At 42.0% G+C, this 21,470-nt stretch overlaps 2 protein-coding genes across 21 annotated transcripts in view; both read left to right on the plus strand.

Moving 5' to 3' along the window:
* Positions 1-2,290, plus strand: part of EIF4G3 (eukaryotic translation initiation factor 4 gamma 3) — a 369,011-nt gene extending 366,721 nt beyond the window's left edge. For 14 of the 15 annotated variants that reach the window (XM_027109876.1, XM_027109872.1, XM_027109868.1 and 11 more), the window contains one exon: positions 1,301-2,290. In XM_027109876.1, coding sequence (XP_026965677.1) covers positions 1,301-1,482 — 182 coding nt within the window. In that variant the 3' untranslated portion in view covers positions 1,483-2,290. The remainder of the gene's footprint in view (positions 1-1,300) is intronic. The other variant, XM_027109874.1, reaches the window with a different exon arrangement.
* Positions 2,291-15,016: 12,726 nt separating this feature from the next.
* Positions 15,017-21,470, plus strand: part of HP1BP3 (heterochromatin protein 1 binding protein 3) — a 35,402-nt gene continuing 28,948 nt past the window's right edge. Inside the window, exons 1-3 of one of the 6 annotated variants that reach the window (XM_027109893.1) lie at positions 15,043-15,167; positions 20,220-20,415; positions 20,851-20,950. In XM_027109893.1, coding sequence (XP_026965694.1) covers positions 20,320-20,415; positions 20,851-20,950 — 196 coding nt within the window. In that variant the 5' untranslated portion in view covers positions 15,043-15,167; positions 20,220-20,319. Of the gene's footprint in view, positions 15,168-15,318; positions 15,714-20,219; positions 20,416-20,850; positions 20,951-21,195; positions 21,369-21,470 lie in introns of those variants that run through there. The other 5 variants (XM_027109894.1, XM_027109895.1, XM_027109897.1 and 2 more) reach the window with 5 other exon arrangements.

The following is a 21,470-nucleotide window of genomic DNA, read 5'->3' on the forward strand; positions in this document are numbered from 1 at the left end:
GAGAAAATGATAACAAGAACACTAGTTTATATTAGAGATTTAATCCTCATTCTAGGGCAGGTCTGTCTAATAGACTCTCTGCAATGATGGAAATGTATCTCTGTCATGCAGTATGGTAACCATGAGCCACATATGTCCGTTGAGCACTTAAATGTGGCTACTGTGACTGAGGAAATAAATTTCACTTAATTTAAATGTAAATAGCCACATGTGGTTAGTGGCTACCCCATTGGACAACGCAGGTCTAGGGCATCTTGGCATTAGCATATGTGCAGTACAGTTTTTCACCTTCTTTGACACAGGTCTTAATAATGAAAGAGGATGATACTCTTCAGAATCCTCAGATACCCAACAAAGACATTAAGCCAGGTTAGACTAATTTTCAGTTAAGAGTTATGATTAATACTGGCTAACCAGACAAATAAGGTAACCTGAACACCAGAGTCTTAGTGATGCTGGTAAATTAACTGAATTGTATTAAATCTTGAAAATTCAGTTGAAACTTGTGAAAGTGGTTAGTAGATACTTGGCTATTTTAGAGATAGCACTGAAGTAGTTCTTTGGCATTTCCTTAGGTTGTAGCTTTTTCAGAGTTTTCCTTCTTGGCTAGTGCTATTAAATCCCTCTGGGAGATAAAGGAAAAGATTGAAACAATCCTCAGGGTGTAACCGAGGAGACATTCTATCTATAAATCTCTCTTTTTTGAACAATAATATAAGCTAAGTTTCCACTGTGAGAGCAAAACAGAGGATTAAAATTGCCCAGATCATCTGGGCATTGAAAACAATAACCAACGACTGTCGTTTCACTGGATAAAATCCAGATGAGATAGTTTTTACCCATTTTTTTATATGAATTATTACTCTTTTCATTTTGAAAACAACATTAGAGGGGGCGAAAGTACATTCTGCCTTTTCCTCTCAAAATTTGTAAAAATAATATATTTTTATTGTAAAATTTCAAACAAAATGTATAAAGAAGAAAGTAAAAAAAAGTATTCTTGTATTTAATTTTTAAGTGTTTAGGGTGAAAACTACATGATATCAAACAACTCAGCAATATCAGAAAATAGTTCAAATTGAACAAAATAATAGGAATAGGAAACAGTTTAGACTGCTTAAATTTTCCCACTCTTTAGACAAATGGTTTTGCTCTTATGCTATCAAGAGGGGGTGTGATGAAGTGTCATGGATGCTCTTATCCTGGGGAGTTCATGTGCATCCATTCACTGCTTGGAAATACGGTCTTCTCGCAGCTACAGTGCCCCCAGAATTGATGGTTTATTTTCACCTCCTTGCAGATTTGCTACGGATGTTTTTCGATTGCCTGTATGACGAGGAGGTAATCTCTGAGGATGCCTTCTACAAATGGGAAAGCAGCAAGGACCCCGCAGAGCAGAATGGGAAGGGTGTGGCCCTGAAATCCGTCACAGCATTCTTCACATGGCTGCGGGAAGCAGAAGAGGAGTCTGAGGATAACTAAAACTTCAAATACACAAAATGAAACAAAAGAAACAATTTAAGTATTTTTATAAAAAGTGTCACGTCTTCGCCAATCACAGTGCAGCAAGGCCAATTCTCGCAGAAACCCCCACGTGTGCACGAGTGGGAGAGGGGAAAGAGAAAGAAAGGTGATCATGGAGGAAAAAGGTACTGGAAAAAAGTAAACTTCAAACCTGAGGGCGGGAGCACTAAAACCAAAATACATGTATTATTTATAGAAAGTATTTTCTGTTTTAATCTTTTCTTTTTAAACGAGGACTCATACTTTAAAAAAAAAAACATCTGTTTAGCAAAAAAAAAAAAAGTTGAGAACTTTTAATTTATTTTAAGGACTGCAAATGCCAGTGTAATTTTTTAATTTGCAGTTTCTGTAAACAACTTGTATAATAGAAAAGCAGAGAAATAAATTTCCCTCCCCTTCAGATGCACCTCACGTTTGTTTTAAAGCATAGTATTTAGTCCAGATTTAAGAAGGTTTGGGGTGAACAAGGTAAGAAAGATTTTTTTTTTTTTTTTTGGCATCAAATCTTTCTGCCTGCCTCTCAGCTTGCTTCAGAAAATAAAAAAATCAAAATAGTAATCAAAACATACATAACCTTGGAACAGAAGGAAATGCTGTGGACCAGAGAACTCCAAGAATTGTTTAAAAAAAAAGTGCTACCCTGGGAAAAGTACTCTTAATACTTTTGAAATCTTTAGAGCAACTTTAAGGCTTGTAAATACATAGAACAAATATTTAAAAAAACAAAAAGAAATTGACTCAATACTATTTCTTTTCACTTTCAAAATATAAAGAACAAAATAAAGACAAACATTGCAAGTTTAAAAGAAAGTAAAGTGACTTCTCCTTTTGACAGCTGCTGCATGTGCGCCCATCTCTGGGAGGTGCTGTCTGGCTTCTCGCTGTCTAATCAAAATCACTTCTGAAGTAGGAGAGAGAGTGAGAGAGAGAGAGAGAGAGAGAGAGAGAGAGTGTGTGTGTGTGTGTGTCTGTCTGTCTGTCTGTCTGCCTGCCTGCCTGCCTACCTGCCTGTGTGTCTGCAGTTGGAAAAGGCAAGCTACTTTGTGGGTAAAGGAGGACACTTGTGCTTGGGTGGGAGAGCTTCTCTGAAGTCCAGGGGATGCTTCTTTCCAACACCAACTAGAAATGCATTCATGGTAGGAACAAACCTAACAGCAATATTTTAAATAACCACGTGTTCCACTCTATGTATTTGGATTAGGGGCACTAATTCAATTTGATACTACCACTACCACTGATTCTTAAAATCATCATTGCTGCCAGTGCTTAAGAAACCCAAAGATGTCTTCTAAAAAATGAAAGAAACCAAAGCTAAATTACACTTTTTAAAAAGTGGGTGTGGGGGGCTTCCCTGGTGGCGCAGTGGATGAGAGTCCGCCTGCTGATGCAGGGGACACGGGTTCATGCCCCGGTCTGGGAAGATCCCACATGCCATGGAGCAGCTGGGCCCGTGAGCCATGGCTGCTGAGCCTGCGCGTCCGGAGCCTGTGCTCCGCAACAGGAGAGGCCCGCGTACCGCAAAAAAAAAAAAAAAAAAAAAGTGGGTGTGGGGTCTAAAACCAAACCAATACCATGTGTGAAAATCACATTTTTCCCAACTTCAATTTCACTCAAGCCATTCTGGTGAGTATAAAACGAACTGTGGTTTGGGCCTCTGTTTCTCCGACAGATATTGGAGTGCTGTACCGTGCTTTGTTTTTTTTCTTCTTTGATGAAATTGTAGTCTCTACAGGTGGCTTTCCATTTCAATTGTTTGTAGGCCGTCACCCTACAAAATGTATTATGAAGAAAGCCATGCTGCTCCCAAATAAGCAGTCTTGCATTTTGTATCTGGCTAACCAAAGAGTTCTAAGCTTCCATCTCTGAAGAAGTATTCACATTAAGAGACTTGGCAAGACTTGTGATGCACAAGAACAAAATTGTCCATAGCAATAAAAAGCTCCTCTTCAGAATGTAGTTGAACACAATACAGGATCCCACTACATGAGCGCACTGCATAGGGGTGGAAAGCTGTTCTTGAAGAACAAAATCCTGAAAGTCTTGTGACAGGCATATGACAGCAGCTGTCATCAGAGATGCGGCCTGAAAAGTGTCAGGGTCTGGCTGCAGGCTCTGCCTGGGAACCCTCAGTTGGAAGAAGCAACTTGATTCTGTGTTACATTGAGTTTTTAACAGCTGCCAGAATCAAAAGTGCAGAGGATTCTGATCCAGGAATCTCCTGACTGATGCAGTTTTAGGTGTCTGATGCAGCACTCGCTCACAGGGGTGAAGGGTGGTGTGTGGGGATGGAGAAGCAAGGTGGTGACTGCCTCTTGGAAATCCGTGGCTCTCCTTTGCAGGGGTCTAGCCAGGACGGAACTTCAGGTAGTAGTGATGGCCTATTCATGGGTATTTTAGATGTGGACAAGTGTAAGGATTGGAGGAAAGAGAATAATATTGGGGGGAAAATAATTCAAGGGTTGGAAAAACCTTCAGCTATAAACGTCTATAGTACAGTAACAGAAATAGTGTTTGAAATCTCACCTATAAGTGTGAAGTGTGATGAGGAGACTACAAAGTAATTTATGGGTAACTTGTTGCTTTGTGCACAGAACGTTAGATGGGATTCGCAAGATTACCTAATGGCAAAATAAGAGCAAAGTGGGAGAATTGATCCACACTTACACCAGCTGAAATGCAAAACACGGTCATGAATCTTACCCTGTTCACAGTTTCCTTTTTTGTTCTTCTGTTTTATTTTTTATTTTTTTAATTAATTTTGATTGGCATATAGTTGCTTTACAATGTTGTGTTAGCTTCTACTGCACAGCAAAATGGATCAGCCCTACATACACATATATCCCCTCCCTTTTGGATTTCCCTCACAGTTTTCTTACTGGAAAGCAAGGTTTGGTTGTTTTTGGTTTAAAGTAATAGGTGACGTGGCCAGCATTGACATGGCTGCAACCCCTTCAAGCTGTCACAAAAGCTCTTTCACCCATTTGAACTTTGGGAAGAGGTTCATTAATTAAGGTTTAGTTCACTGCTTAAGGTGCTTTATGCCTGTATTCAAACCAGCTAACTTATAGCTACGCAGTAAGTTTAAATGAGAGTTTTTCCCTTTCTAGAAAAGAACATGATGCCAGTTTTCAAAATAAACCCATCTTAGATTCTTACAAAGACCAGCAAGCCAGTTCATGGCTGCATCATGAACTTGGTTCATTCAACAAATATTTACTGAGCATTTACTGTGTTCTAAGTGCAGGGAATAAAACAGTGAACAAAACAATCTTTACTCAACATGGAGGTCACATTTTTCATGGAAAAAAGAAAAAAAGCAAGCTAGAATTTTACATTGCTACGTCAGCGCACTATCCCCCCGAGACCTGTCTGCCGCTTGTTACGCTGGCAGATCTTTGATTTGGTTTTTGTCTTTTTTAATATATTTCAAAATACAATCTAGATTATTTACAACAATTAACCCAAAGACAGTTTTATCTGGTCTAGGACCACTCTTCAAACAAGTTATCATTCTGGGGTGTTTGACATCTTTTTGTTTCAAATGGCTCCATTCAAGGAGAATTTCCTTTTATCACTCTGTGAACTTGATCCAGTCAAAAGGAAAATTGATCCAGTGAAAAGGATTCTAAGCTAGAAAAAGTAGTCTTGGGCTATTGGATGTAATTCTGTGTTATCATTACTTAAGTTTTATTCTTTTTTTTTTTTTTTTTCTTTTTTTGGCCGTGCCATGCAGCTTGCAGGACCCCAGTTCCCAGACCAGGGATTGAACCCAAGCCGCAGCAGTGAAAGTGCTGAATCCTAACCACTAGACTACCGGAACTCCCTTAAGTTTTATTACTTTAAAAAAAAAAAATGTAGGGATCCAGTTTTTCAGTTTTGACCATCCATTGGCCCTTATGCACTCCTACATTCCCCATTTTGGAGAGAAGAACATTTTGCATTCCTTTATTTTTGTGTTGCTTTTTTTCTTATTGAGATATATTTCACATACTATAAAATTCACCCCAAATGTACTATATTCACAGTTGTGCAACCATCACCACTTTCTAATGCCAGAGCATTTTCATCGTGCCAAAAAGAAGCACATATCCGTTAGTAGCCTCTCCTCATTCCCTACTCTCCTCAGCCTCTGAGAGCCACTTATTCTATTTTTTGTTTCTGTAGATTCATTTAGATGAAATCATACATTGCATTGCTCCAATCCAACGTTTAGCAAATGATCAAACCTCACAGGTGTTTGCAACATCAGGGACCTGACAGCAAGGTTTAAGACCCTGATTTTCCCTTGTTTTTGACTTTTTGTTCTGTCACTTCTTTAGGTATAACTTGGAAATATGTTTACAACCATCAGCTAATTCTGAACAAGTTCCTGAGAATTTCCTTTTGTCACTCTGTGAACTTGATGTATATGACCTGGGATATCTGACATCCTAGCACTGGCAACTAGGGTCTGGTCATTTTTGACCTCTCATTTATTGCTACTTGAATAACTTTTCCATGGGGTTGAAATTCCTGCATGAATTAGAGGCTACCACAGTGTACCCTAGAAAAGTTAAGATGTAGCTTGACTTGGAGTCTGATAGTGACTGTTGAGGCTTCTTACTTGTCATGAAAGTAAAATTACTCATTAAGGAATAAACATGCCTTGAAACAGCCCCTACTACTCGTTAGTCCCAGTTTTTTAGTCTTATAGAAGATTACTTTTCCTATTCAATAAACTTGAGCTCTAAGTCTCCACATCCTCCAGTAGTTTAGGGAGAGATACACTATATGCTTACTAGCTTCAAATATCACATGTATCCCTCAGAGGGAAAAATGATTATATGTTAACGGAACTACCAACCATCCCCCCGACCCAAAACAAAAGGAAGACATCATTTTGTCTTACCAAATCATGAAATGACTTAGCATATCAAAGAAAAAAAGCTGCAGAGACCCATGTGCCAAACTTTTAAAAAATGTTTTATTTTGAAATAATTTTACTCTATGGGGAAGTTTCAAATTTAGTAGAGAGAGTTCCATATACACTTCACTCAATTCCATATTAATGTCTTACACTACCAGAGGACATTTATCAAAACTAAGAAACCAGCATTGGTGCATTGCTGTTAACTCCAGACTTTATCACTACTGTCCCTTTTGTCCTTTTTGTAGTCCTGGATGCAATCCAGGTTACCACATTGCGTTTAGTCATCATGTATTCTTAGTGTCCTCTGGCCTTTGAGAGTTCTTTAATCTTTCCTTGTTTGTCATGGCCTTGACAGTACTGGTCAGGTACTTTGTAGAATGTTCCTCAATTCGGGTGTTTTTCTCACGATTAGAGTTTGGGGTAAAAATACCTTTTTTTTTTTTTTTTTGCGGTACGCGGGCCTCTCACTGTTGTGGCCTCTCCCGTTGCGGAGCACAGGCTCCGGACGCGCAGGCTCAGCGGCCATGGCTCACGGGCCCAGCCGCTCTGCGGCATGTGGGATCTTCCCGGAACAGGGCACGAACCCGTGTCCCCTTGCATCGACAGGCGGACTCTCAACCACTGCGCCACCAGGGAAGCCCGTAAAAATACCTTTTAAGTGAAGTGCCCTCCTTATATCAGGGGGTATGTGATGCCCCCATGACGTCACTGGTGATGTTTAACCTTGACTACATGGTTATGGTGGTGTTTGTTAGGTCTCCACTCTAAAGTTGTTTTTCTTTTCCCCCTTTCTTACTTTGGTCTATTTGGAAGCTAGTCACTAAGTCTAGCCCACATTGGGGGAGGGAGGGTGGAATAGGAGAGAATTAAGCTCCACTTCCTTCCTGGAGTTGGAGATACCTGCTTATTATTTCGAATTCTCCTGCAAGAAAGATTTGTCTCTTCTATTTGTTTCTTTATTAAGTCGTGTGTAAATACACACACACACACACATATAACTATATTATATATATACATATATATCAGTGCAGATTCATGTATATTTATCTTACTCTTGAGTTATAATCCAATACCACATTATTTTGTCACCCAGATTGTTCCAGCTTTGGCCTTGGGAGCTCTTTCAAGTAGATTTATGTGTCTCTTCGACATTTCTTCATCTGTTTGTTTTTAAAGCACTTACTTTGTGACAGTACAAGATGCCACTGGAGTATCTTGTATTTTTGTATTTTTCCTGCCCTAGTCATAGAGTCCGTCATTTCTTCAAGGAGCCTTGGTTTCTTTTAGGAGAATAGTATTTAGAAACCAAGATCTGGGCACTGGGTGAGCTCATTACTACTGGGGTTTCTCTGCTTCTAGTTCTGCCAGCACTGTAAACTCTTTTTTTTTTTTTTGTACTGAATGTGAGATCTTGCCAGTTTCACAGGAACACTGACTCTTTACAAATACTGCTTCATTTTTTATGTGATAACTCTGGTACCCAAAAGACTTCACCCTATAGACATTACAATTATGCTTTTGCTCACCCTATGTAACAAGAAAAAAGGATTAGAACTATTCCCTCTCTTTCCCTATTATGATAATTTGTTTTAACTTTCCCTTAGCTAGCAATATTCAGACAGTCTACTAAAGTACCATATAGTACAGTGTTAAAATCTTACCTGAGAGACTAACTCAATTAAATTATAATAATGGAAATTGCTAAATAACCAGAAGTTAACTGGCAATGGAAACCACTGTACTGCATATCAAAACTTGATGAGATGCAAGTAAAGTAGTAGTACTTCGAGGTAAATGTAGTGTCTTAGATTTATTCAGGAAACATGAAAGAGTTAAACAAGTTAGGCCATCGAAGGAACCAGCTGAGTAAAAAACATGTTACCTGAGTGGATAGCAAGAGTTCATATAGGAAGAAGTTGTATGCTGTAGTGGAAAAGAGATCTTGACTAGAGCTAGGAGACTTGTGTTCTGATGCTAATGCTACTGTTTACTGCTAATTTGTTCACTCTCACTTGTATGGGCCCCCACCGTCCTCTCTAAAAAGGGTTCACTCATGCCAACCATATGAGCACATCCAGAATCACTTTAAATACTGTTTACCAAGCTTAACAGTGAATTAAGTCTTGGTGAAATAGGATATTAAACTTTTCGAAGAAGTAGGAATATCAAGATTTTCTGAAATTTTCAAAACAAATGACCATCCAGCAGTTGAACTTGTTCTACCGGTGATTTTCTTTCTGACTCTTCTGAAATATTTACCTCTTGTTAATCAAAATACGTCTTCTGACCTGAAGTCCTAGGAAACTATCTTTGCCAAAGCTCTAATGGTTGTCCTATCTTAATTGCTTCCTAGAACATAGAATAACGGGGCCCAGCATTGTTGTGTGTTAGAATCACCTGGGAGTTTTCAAAAACACAAATCCTGGGCCTCCACCCCAGACCAGTTATTTCAGACTCTCTGAGGATGAAACCTTGGCATCATTTTTTATAAAAAAGTTGCCTAGGTGATACTAATATGAGCCAGCGTTGAGACCACTGTGGAATGGTGAAAATAACCTGATTTACCAAACAGTTTAGAGAACAATTTATATTTTCAGTTTTTTTTTTTTAAGTTTCAGTCATGTTACAACCTTTTTCACATCTTCTTTGTTCTTTTGGTTTTTTTGGCCACACCACATGGCATTCGGAACTTCCCTGAACAGGGATCAAACCCACGCCCCCTGCAGTGGAAATGCGAAGTCTTAACCACTGGACCACCAGGGAAGTCCTCTGATATTTTAAAAATATTTTTAAACTGCAAGGTGTTGGTTGGACACACAAATGTGGCATTACAAATGGCACATGTTTTGAAAATACAGTGCTATGAGAGCATATAATGGGTGCCCTGTGTAAACTGGGGGGTTAGGGGATGCGTCCCTCAGGAAGAGAATTTTAAACTGAGGAATCTAAAGAATTAAATAGTTAAGGGGGTGGGTTCAAGTAGAAGGGATCATGAGTGCAAAGGCTCTGTGGTAGGGGGGATGCAGGGTGTATTTGAAAAATGAAGAAAGAGTGGCAGGTATGGTGAGAGTCCGTTTCATATGCCAAAGTAGAATTTAAACATGTCCTGTGACAAATTAATCCAGACAAACCTTCTCTGGCAAATGGGTGAAAGAACTTTTTGAAAGTTGCCGTATTCTCTCAATTTAGTAGAATTTGCTAGAGACCAACCTTGGTTGGTTTTCTTATGTTTTGGTTTTTTTTTAATAAGTTGTCACCCAGTAAAAGGAATGGCGGTACTTTTAATCATTTCCAGTCCCAAAATTTAGTGGATGGGAATAACTTCTGGCTCTTTAGAATGAACAGTTAAGTTTATATCTAAGATTAAGATTATCTATAAACACCATGCACCTCATAAGATTGTTGTGAGGATTAATTAAAGGAGATCAGATAAAGCCCCCAGCATCCTGACTGGAATACCTGGGGCATGTCCTCCCTGTGTCCAATGTTCTTTTTCTATCCCATTCTACAACCTTAGTCATATTCAGCTACATACAAAATTAAACTACACTACCTTAAAACCCATACCCCCTGCAGCGGAGCATGGAGTCTTAACCACTGGACCGCCAGGGAGGTCCTTCCATCACCATTCTTTTTGGAACTTCAGGTTTGTGTTTTTTTAAACAAATGGATCCAATTTCATAATTCTGACTTTAAAAATCTGTCTTCTTTTCAGTCATAGATTTTGATTCATGTTTTCCTTTAAATTACTGGGTTTTATTGGGAAAACTTTCTTCCCCTTTAAGCATAAAGAAACTTTCTCAAACTTCCCCATAACCACGAAAGAAAGATGTGTTATGGTGACCAACTCATTTTGCTGGGATTTTCCTGGTTTAAAACCTGAACGTCCTGCCTCCCACTAACTCTCAACCTCCCCATCAGTAAACCCTGACAGTTACCACCCTAGGTGTCATTGATCTGACTCTCACTTATCTCTGGCCACCATCACAGACTTGGTTCCCCTTCAGGCATCTTCCCGCAAATATGATTTGCCTTTTAAGACACAAAGTAGGAGTGGAGAGAGAAGAATAGTACTGTTGGCAAATTTACTTCCTGTTACACTGTCAAAACTGGATATATTTTGATTTTTAGTAAATCTGATAAATGAGTGTCTCTATTATGTCTAAAATGCGGTTGTCTTGCCTCTGGTGTTTAAAAGGGGTAAAAGATGGTTCAACACATACAATTCCCAGAGCCTGACATGAACCAGGCTTGAAAGCAAATCCTTTTGCTTTCCCTAGAGATGGCAGGACTAAGTACCTTAGGGACCTTAATTCTAGGTTCTAGTTCCCACTGAAAGACACCTATAATAACATTCCCAAATGTTTTTGTTCCTTTGAAGGCTGAATTGTAACCTCAATATGTCAGATGCTTCAAACTTAAAGGGTAGCTTTTACTTTTTTTTTTTTTTTTTTTCGGTGTGCGGGCCTCTCTCTGTTGTGGCCTCTCCCGTTGCGGAGCACAGGCTCCAGACGCGCAGGCTCAGCGGCCATGGCTCACGGGCCCAGCCGCTCCGCGGCATGTGGGATCTTCCCAGACCGGGGCACGAACTCGTGTCCCCTGCATCGGCAGGCGGACTCGCAACCACTGCGCCACCAGGGAAGCCCCAAAGGGTAGCTTTTAAAACCCTTATCCTCAAAATGACAGTAAACTCTTGGCACTAACACTTTTCAGACCCTCTCAAGGAGCTAGAAACGTTGACTCCAATTGAACACCGAAGGGCTAATGACATCTAGGACAGAGGTTCTCAAACTGTGAATGACAAAATTAATGGATTACAACCAGCATTAAATATATATATAGAGAGAGAGAGAGAGAGGGAGAGAAGGGGGGGACATACGACAGAAAATGTTATTTTGTAAAATGTATTTGGTTTTTATATTCTGATCTATGTATGATCCTTTATCCAAAACGATTGGGATCAGACATATATTAGACTCAGAATTTTTCAGAGTTTAGAAAGAAGTTTTTCAGTTCGATGACTGCTATGCTGAATAGAGTTAAAATTATTGCCACCAGTGAGTAGAAGAAAGTGCAACATCATCAGAGGAGGATCCAGGGGTGCTGCTTATCTCTAAACCAGGGTCTTGGCCTCAGATAATAACAAACAATAAAAGAGAAAACCATTAAGGGGGTGGCAGTAGTGAAGTAATATTAAATCTCTTCATCAGTCTCCACTTTCTGCCTAATCATATAAATTAATTCTCTTACCATCCCTTTCCAAGCTGCAGCCAAATTGAGGGCCATTTCCAGTCTTTCTGGCTAGAAACCAGAAAAGTCAGGTGACCCCCAACCCTACCAGGACCATACCTTCTTAAGGGATCAAAGCTCCAGCCTGGCTTTTGGTTACTGCTGTGTGAAATTGCAAGCCCTTAGCCTTGATTTGTGGGGAAAATGAAGATCAGGCTTGCTAGGAACAGAAACTTCTCTCCCCACCAGGCAATCAAGAATTATTCTTCAAACATCTGTTTTAACACGAGGTGGAATGTGAGTAAAATAGGTTGATGTATCTTTCATGCTCAACTTTGTGAGGCAGTGTCCTTAGCTGTGGTCTGGAATATTCTTGGAATCTGCAATTGCTTCAACTTCCTCTATCCTTATGCCTAAATCTCCAAAGTCACATATTTTGCTTTTCTATACAAAACAAGACCTTTTAGCCTAACAGACTTAAGTATCACTTAGCTTTAAATTTGAGGAATAGCAAAAAACCTATTACACTGACAACAGGCCATGAAGTCTGCAAAGCTTGCTGTATGCTAAAGTTGCAACAGTGACTTGGCTTCTGAAGAAAATGGGTGTTTTTGTTGAAAACTAGAAATGATGCAGTTGCATTTTGGGGACTTTTTTTTTTTTTTGTGGTACGCGGACCTCTCACTGTTGTGGCCTCTCCCGTTGTGGAGCACAGGCTCCAGACGCGCAGGCTCAGCGGCCATGGCTCACAGGCCCAGCCGCTCCGCAGCATGTGGGATCTTCCCGGACCGGGGCACAAACCCGTGTCCCCTGCATCGGCAGGCAGACTCTCAACCACTGCGCCACCAGGGAAGCCCGACTTTTTAAAAAAAAAAATTTTTTTTTTATACAGCAGGTTCTTATTAGTTATCCATTTTGGAGACTTAACACTTGCTTTTCTAGTTCACAAAACCCTACATTTCCTCATGTTTCTGGGACTCCAGAGTCACTCCTGTAAGCTGGTTGGCCCTGGGCAGAAGTGTGAAGTCATCACAGACGACAGCACGTTTACTCCTTTCTCTCTCCTAGAAGCTCTTCCCCTAGTCAGACACCCAGAGTTCTTACTCTTCTGATCCCTGACTGTCCAATGGAAAGCTTTAGATTCTCAAGTTCAGAGGTTAAAACAATGAATTCTGAATTATCAGGTTGAGACCTGTATGTTAGCTCTCCTTGATAGCAGCTCTTTAAAATTGCTATAGAAGATGGGCTTCCCTGGTGGCGCAGTGGTTGAGAGTCCACCTGTCGATGCAGGGGACGCGGGTTCGTGCCCCGGTTTGGAAGGATCCCACATTCCGCGGAGCGGCTGGGCCCGTGAGCCATGGCCGCTGGGCCTGCGCGTCCGGAGCCTGTGCTCCGCAGCGGGAGAGGCCACAGCAGTGAGGCCCGCGTACCGCCAAATCAATCAATCAATAAATAAATAAAATTGCTATAGAAGAGATTAAAAGAAGTGAATGGTGGAACTTCAGGGACTTTGATATCAGTCAGTGTGAGAGGTCTCTGTGCAAGAGGGTCTTACTGGTGCTCTGACCATAAACTCCACACACTCCATAAGAACTGAGCTGCTCTTAAACTTGCCAAGATGTGTGTTCCCTCGGTGCAGAACATCAAACAGCCTAACAGCTTAAGTAAAGGGTGCAAAATTCATCATGTAAATCTGTTTTTAACAAACACAATTGAATGATGTTTTTACTAGTATAGCTCAAAGAAAGCCAAGTGAGATAAACTATAAAACCATACTCCATGGAGTCTTAACTCGGATGTGGCTAAGTATAAAAAGCAAAACTGACCAGATGTTACATTTAGCAGAGGTAAAATGCCTCAAGCAATATACATGTCCAATAAAAACTTCAAATCCCTTTGTAAGTGAAAAACAGCTTGACTTCAGTGAGTGGTAGCTTTAGTGCATGGTTGGGGGGCGGTTGTGTGCAAAGCGCCTCCATGCGCACACTCTGGAGAAAGAATTTTTTCAGGGTTTTCCCTCCTTGGGTGTACATGTTGTAAACAACAGATAAGTTGTGTGTGTGTGTTTTAAGCAAAAATCTGTGGAGTGGAGAAATCTAGTTTGCCCTTATCTGTGTCAGCTTCTTGCATGAGATGGGGCTAAAGACATTTCCGGGAAAAAGAAGAAAGGTAGGACGTTTTAAGCATATGAACACATAAAAATGGAAGAGTCTTTTAAAAAGGAGACAAAAGATAGAAATGTTGGTAAGAAAGGAAGTGAGCAGGGTGAAGTTTGGGCACAAAATGACCAAAACACCTTGTGAACATGTTTAATGGGACCCCAGAGTGCCAGGGCATTGGTAATGCCATCAGGACATTAATGGTAACACGCACCTTGTAAGGAATTTTTGGTGGTGGTGGTTAAATTTTTATATACCTCCCTTTGGAACTGATGGAGTGTATGGCTGTGCCTGGGAAAGCTGGTGAGACAGTTAAAGTGCTAATGGCAATGCCAGAGCCTGAGGACTGGACTAGCAAGTGCTTAAATGGTTTCATAATAAAACTTTGGGATGACAGGCACATGCATTTGAGTGCTAGTCACACTGCTCTGAGCCTCACGGCAATTGTAGTGTTTATTATTTCCCTATATCATTATCCGAACCCCCTCTATCCGCGACAAAACACCTACTACTTTAGGTACATCGTATTTTCCCAAACCGACTTTGAAAAGTTACATTTTTAAACAGTACGTACAAGCCGAAGTACGCTGATACCAACGTAAAATGGCAATCCAAAGGCAATTCCCTGTTTTCTAATCCCACGGTTTCCTTGTTGAGAACCGTCCCTGCATATGCAGATTAGGGAGCCAGGGAAGACCGTTTCATTGATTAGAAAATCAACTTTTACAGTTCTTTTCCTGAGTTATTACGCTACCCTGTACTGTATGGATACTTAATGGGAAAGAACGTGAGGTACTGAATTTTCCGCTCTCTGGGTTTCTAATTATTCCAACCGCCTTCAAAGAAGTGTAGTTCTTGTACTGTGGCTAAATTCAGAAGCGGGAAATGCCAACCCCTCTAAAGGCAGACGGATCGCCAAAACCAGGGACTGAACCAGAGTAGAGAAGGGTTAAGTGAAAAGAGTGCCCTTCCGAGAAACCGAAACCGCATCGCCCAAGCTAACGGGCGCCACCCGGGAAGCGCCGGGTGGAAGGTACGAGGATACACAGACCCCGCCCGGGCGTCCCCACATCCCGGAGCGCCCTCTCGCGCCCCCGCGCGCCCGACCGGGGAGGCAAGCCTCGCGCGCTCCCTCCCCTCCCGCGGGCTGGGGGTGCGGCCGCCGGCGCGCGCGGGGGCGGGGCCGGCTTGGGGGGCGCGCGCGCGGGGCCGCGGGCAGGGGGGCGGGGCGGCAGAGCTCGGCGGCTGGGCCTGGAGGACAGCGGCGGCGGAGGCGACGAGCGGCAGCGGGAGCGGCGCCGAGAATCCTTGCGGGACGCGGGCGACAGGAAGCGGGGAGCGCAGAGGTAACTCAGGACGGAAAAGGCGGGTGGGGAGTGGGTGCGGGCCCGTTGGACCCCGAGGGCGAGTGGCGGAGGCCGCTCGCCCGGGGCGCCGACGCCGCTACCCGAGAGGAGGGGGCGGGGCGCTCGCGTCCCTGGAGGTGGTGCCTTTTGTCTGCCTTCCCCGACCGCTCCGCCCCCTTCCCCTCCCCCCACTGCGACCTAGCCCCCTGCCCCTCTCCTGGAAGCCTCCTCCGGGACCCTCTCGCGCGCGCGCTCCCGCCCTTGTTTTGTTTGGACTGGGGAGGTTGGGGAGCTCTTCCCTGATCTAGGGCCCTGCGTCCCAGCGCGCCTGCGCCAGCGTCCTCCCGCCCGCTCCGATTGGCTGAGGTCTTGCGCATGCTCCCGAGGCCCGCGGTGGGCCTCGCTGTCCGCTCCCGCCCTCCCCCTCACCCCACTCTCAGCGGTTTTCGGAGCCGGTTCGAAAGATGCCGGCGGCGGTGACTGGCTGTGGCGAACCCGCCCCCCGGGTTCTCCGCCCCCGCCGCCGCCATTACGGAGCTCCCAGCGGTGAGTTCGCCGAGCGCTGGGACTCGCGGTCCGCCGCCTCCTGCGTCGCGCGGGCTGGCGCCGCTCGGGTCGCGGCGTCGGCCTCCCCGCGCGCATCCCGGAGCGGGAGCTCGAGCTGTCAGCTGCAATGAGCGCGCACCTCGGTGTCCGCCGCCGCTGAGCTCGCCGCCCTTTGCCTCGCCGCCTTCATCCTGGCTCCGCTCTGGCCCCCGCCTTGCGCTCGGCGCCGCACCGGCCGCTCCCCGCCTTTGTCTCTGCTGGTCTTTCTAACCGGTTCTCTCGGCGGTCTGGGCTCGGTGTCAGCTGTTGGCGCCCCTGAAAAGCCTTTGCTGCTGCTGCCGCTGCCGCCGCGACGCGGGCCTAAGCTTTCGTTTTCCCGTATGGCTTTCCTAGAGCTTGTTAGTCACTGCTCCTTAGGTGATGTGATTTTAGCTAATAAAGTCAAACGTGTGAATAGGGGCGTTTGTAAAGAGTTGGAGGCAGGAGTGGTGAAGTGAGAGGCCCAGATTTGAGATTTTGATACCGAATTGACCAATGTCTGTGACCGAGGACGAGTCACTTAACCACTTTGAGGGAGTGTTCACCCCTGCACAGAGGACGGCCAAGGTGAACTTTACCGCCCTTTCCGCGTATACATTTTCTCTCTGTTGTTTATCATGCTTCCCGACTTTATGTTACATTGAAAAGTGAGAATTTAGTTAAAAGTACAGCTAGGAATTCACCTGGGACTTTATGGACAAAGCTGGCCTGTCTTAGAGTGAAGTTACACGTGTCTAGTTTTATTTTGGAAGATAGCTTAGTTTTGTTTAATCTGGCATAGGCATAAAACTGTTAAGAACTTTTAAAATTCTTATTGCTCTTTTTAAAAGTTTAGTGTAATGTGTTTCAAAGTAGAAGTAACATTTTTAGAGGTTATTTTTGGCCTTGTTTTTAAGCTTAATTGGAAGATTGAGGGCAAGAACTTGGAGAAAGTGTCCTGAACTCTTCGTGTATAGATGAAAATCCTGACTCTTTAGCCAGTTAGATTGTGCGTGCCTTAGGAATAGATCCCTGTAGTGTCCATAGCATCTGTGCCCAATATAGACACTGATATATTGAAATACAAAAGTGAAAAAGAAGTTGCTAGCTAATTATACGCATGCTTTTTGTGACATTACCTGTTAAGTCTGAATATAGTTAAAGATTTTAGATTGAGAACAACTTGATGTAATCAGTGCATAGCTAATGATATTATAATGTATAATGTCTTGTGTACATTTTATGGTAAAATATGAAATAATACTTTCCCTAAAATGCGTACTTTCAAGGATATCAGTAAACTGAAATACATTGTTGAACTACTTATTTTTCTAGTGCTTTCTCAATGTAGAGAAAGTAAATTAAAACTGAAATTACGGACTTTCTACTTTTACAACCTTTTCTTTATTGCCTGCATTTAAACAACTTAGCACTTCCCTTGACGAAAGCAAATCTTTGTTATGTTAATCTCACATTAAATTTTAAAAACAGGTTGATGACCACAGAAAGACCACATAAACCACAGGTAAACTCAGATGGCACATATAAGAACCCAGATGAAAAACTTATTCAAGTTTCGTCTATTCGTTCTTTCACTTAATAAATATTTATTAAGCACCTATTCTGTGCCTGGCATGTTTCTTAGGCACCAAGTATGCAGCAGTGAACCAGCCAGATAAGATTCCTGCAAGGAAACAAGTGTGGCGGCCTAAAAGTCTGATCATTCAGAAATGTAGCAACAAAAGTTAAATTAATGAGTACCTGTGATGTTCAGGTAGTATGAATTAACCATTCATATAGTTTTGTTAGCTTTGTGATGAACAGTGAACTTATGGAATAACTCATTAACCAACCTATTATAAAGAAAGTGCTATAGGGCTTCCCTGGTGGCGCAGTGGTTGAGAGTCCGCCTGCCGATGCAGGGGACACGGGTTCGTGCCCCGGTCCGGGAAGATCCCACATGCCGTGGAGCGGCTGGGCCCGTGAGCCATGGCCGCTGAGCCTGCGCGTCCGGAGCCTGTGCTCCGCAACGGGAGAGGCCAAAAGAAAAGAAAGTGCTATAGACTGAAGCCTTAATTTTCATGACCTTTATTAAGGAAATACAGAGCTGAGGCAAACGTTTCTTAATATTTATATTAAATTTTAAATATTTAGTTTTATTTTTTAAGTGTTCTTCACACTTGCTGAATATAGTAATAAGTACTGTCAGGTGTCATTGTTCATTCAGCTTTTTTCCCCAATATTTATCCAGCACCCAGCATGTGCTGGGCATCCTTCTAGGTGCTGGGAATACAGTGATGAATTAGTCCTAGCCCTTGTAATGCTTACATTTCACTGGAAGAGACACATAATAAAAAAGTAAATAGACGTATGTCGAATTACAGGTGGTGTTAAATGCTATTACAAATGCCATATAAAGAAACCTGAAAAAGAATAAGAAGGATAGGAGGGCTTTCTGAGGGGGTGACACTGAGCACAAATCTAATTGAAGTGTCTAGGAAAAGAATGTTGCAGTGTAAAAGAAGAGCATGTGCAAAGCACACACTGAGGACCAAAAGATGATCTGTGTGTTTGGAGTCAAGAGAGTAGAGTGATGGGTGGAGTAGTAAGGGGTGAGATTACTGAAATAAGGGGGTGTGGTGATTGGGAGGTTTTAAGCAGGAAAGTGTCAGGCTCTGTTTTTTTTGGTGGATGCAGCCAGGAAGATTGGCAAACCAACATTTCTCAGTTATTCCACCCTGGGCATACTTCTTACCTGACCTAATTTAAACTAACATTCTTGTCCTCAGGTTAATGATGTCTAATGTCTTTATGGACCATGTACTTGTTGCCCTGACTTCAGTCAATTTTGTCATCTTGGCATTGAGAGTAGTTTCCTTTGCACCCTCACTCCTTTTCTAAAACCTGTTTGTTTCAATTTTGAGCAATTAGTAAATATAGAGTTGACTGGAAGGGTTTTGACTCTTTTTTTTTAGTATTTTACTTACAGGGAAAATATTTTTTAAAGATCCTCTATGAACAGACTGCTGAAGGTTTTGCTGACTTCGCAGTATCATTTTCAGCCTAGCTAGTATTATCATGGGTTAAGAAAGATGAATTCATTAGCAGTATCACTTCACCAAGAATAACCTGATCATGAAGTTTTACTTCTGTATGGTATTTACATGTAAAAGTGTCATGAGATTTGCTTTTTTTTTAAATCAAGGAAAATGTATTATTATGTAAGTTCTAGTTGGGTGAGGGAGCAAGTTTATGTATTGAAATTATTCCAAGATAGACTTTTAGCTTTCACAAACCTAAATAATGCCCTTAAACCCAACTTTTCACAAATGAGAAAACTTTTTATTTTTGTGTTTTATAGTTGTTGAAGTGAACTGCTATGTGAGCATTTTAAGTAGTTTTTGTAACAGTTAATGATTTTTAAATATTCGTGGATATTCCTAATTTACTCTTGAATAATAAGTTTTTAGCATATGATCTTGAATTCTTTCAGCTGCCTTTCATTGCAGTTGACGGATAGTTCACAAGTCTGGCATTGCTCTTGGTGTTCCCATAAAATGGTTTTCCCTGTAAATGTGAAAGCGTTCTGTATGTTTGGAGCTTCAAACTATTACCTGACAAATTGAAAGCTCTTAAATTCCTAGACAGGGTTAGAGCTTAAAGTAGAAGCTGAATGACTAGTCTGCTCTTTCCCAAGTCTTCATTAATGTTCAGTAGCACAAAGATCTAAACGCCTAACTGATTATTTTCTTAAATTTTGGAAGAGTTTTTATATAAAATGTTACTGAGGCCCCGATGAGGATGGGCGGGGCAGAGGGTATTAATGATCAGGTAAATTTGAGTGATTTACATGCGTTTTATTTTTAAATCTTTAATTTTGTTCTTTTGTGCTGATTTTACTTAACATTAGAAGTATGACAAATAAGGTCTTAGAGGCATATTTATTCTCCTAGGTGATGGTCTGAATTTGCTTTTCTGAGTCTGGAGGCTCTTAGACTGTCATGTTCTTCAGCAGTATTTTTGCCCTTGTATTACTTCTCTGATGGAGATGGAGTTAAGGTTACAGTTAAGTTTCCTGACCCCTTTGAGAACAGTAACAACAATAGCCTCTCTCTTTAGTAAACTGATCTTTGAGTAAACATTGACTAAACTATTTCTAGGTCTCCTTATTCTGTCCTTTCTGAGTTCCTGATACTAGCAGAAGGGATGGGGTTAGGTTCCTTATGAGCTTTCTTGTCCTTGTTGCCTTTGTTCATGTGGAAGGTGCAACAGCTGCTGTGGCTTGCATTTGTCTTAGTCGCTGCTTTTACATAGTCTATATTTTGATAGTGATTTTATCTTTCTGAATGATAACTGACTAAGTCATCTGTCGCTTAACTATAAGTTTTATAGTGAATTTTTTTTCCCTTTGGATGTATATTAAATTTAGACGTTTTAGTTTAGTTTTGTTTCTGTTAATCTTCACACCAGGTCTTTTCTGTGCTTTAGGTTGATTCTTCACCACACTGAAACCACTAGGAAAAATCCTTGTGGTTAACAGCAGAGGCTTCAGAGTGTAACCTGTACTCGGGCCTAGAAATTATTTTAAATGGCGACTGATACGTCTCAAGGTGAACTCGTCCATCCTAAGGCACTCCCACTTATAGTAGGAGCTCAGCTGATCCACGCGGACAAGTTAGGTGAGGTAGGGGCTGACACAGTCTTGAAGCTTCACTCTTGGATCAGTCCCTGACTTCAGGCCCTGCTGGGTCCTTCTTGGTACCTGTTCCTTCCTCTACTTGGGGGAGTCTGGGTTGTGAATCTGAACAAATCGAGTAGATGCAAAGTTCTTCTCATCTTCCCTCTCCCCTCAAGCTCCTGAGAAAACCTAAATTTATTCCAAATCAAGTATAATTACTTATTTCCATTTGAAATTCTAGCTAAAATAAAATACATTGAAAAGTACTTCTTAAGAATCATATTTCATTTCAAAAAACCTTGTTAAAAGTAATTTGCATCAGATCCTGGAGTCGACTTGAAGAATTCTCCTACATCTTCTGACACCCAGTTAGGCCCCTTGAAAAAGAGAGAAAAGAGAAATTTTGTTTGCATGTGTGATTATGGCCGTTTCTTTTCTTAGAAGGTAGAAGATAACACCATGCCGATTCGTCGAGCTGTGAATTCTACCCGGGAAACTCCTCCCAAGAGCAAGCTCGCTGAAGGGGAGGAAGAAAAGCCAGGTAAAGTAAAGCGGTGGACAGCTTCAAAAGACAAAAGTTTCTGCTCCAGTTTGGAGTGTCCCATAAATTCCCTTGAACTTACTTGTTCTTTTTTTATGCTTCAGTGTTTGGGGGGAGCATTTAGAGAGAGAGGTGGTACCTGTTGGTATGTCATTTCTAGACCATGTGGGCAAAGAAAGAATTTCATCTTGTCTCTAAAGATTTTTAGAAGGTGAAAATTTCATGTTCTTGGAATTAAAAAACAGAAAGATGGTTGGAGAGAACAGGAATGGTCGAAGAGTAGCTTCTGGGCATACAGTGTCATGGGGATGAAGACCCTGGAAGAATGGAAGACTTGGGCCTTCAAGATGGACAGCGGAAGGCTCAACCAGAAATCATCAAGAGGCCTCAAGGGAGCAAATGGGCGATCAAAGCATTGGTTTGTAACTTTGGTGTTGGTGGAGAGAAGATTGGCCAGGCAGAGGTGGGAACATAATAAATCGAGAAAGGTAGAACCGTCAATCTGGAGCATTCGCGTTCC

Source organism: Aethalodelphis obliquidens, unplaced genomic scaffold (assembly GCF_003676395.1).
Source record: "Aethalodelphis obliquidens isolate GAN/ISIS:26980383/991018 unplaced genomic scaffold, ASM367639v1 scaffold9, whole genome shotgun sequence".
Lineage (NCBI taxonomy): Eukaryota > Metazoa > Chordata > Mammalia > Artiodactyla > Delphinidae > Aethalodelphis > Aethalodelphis obliquidens.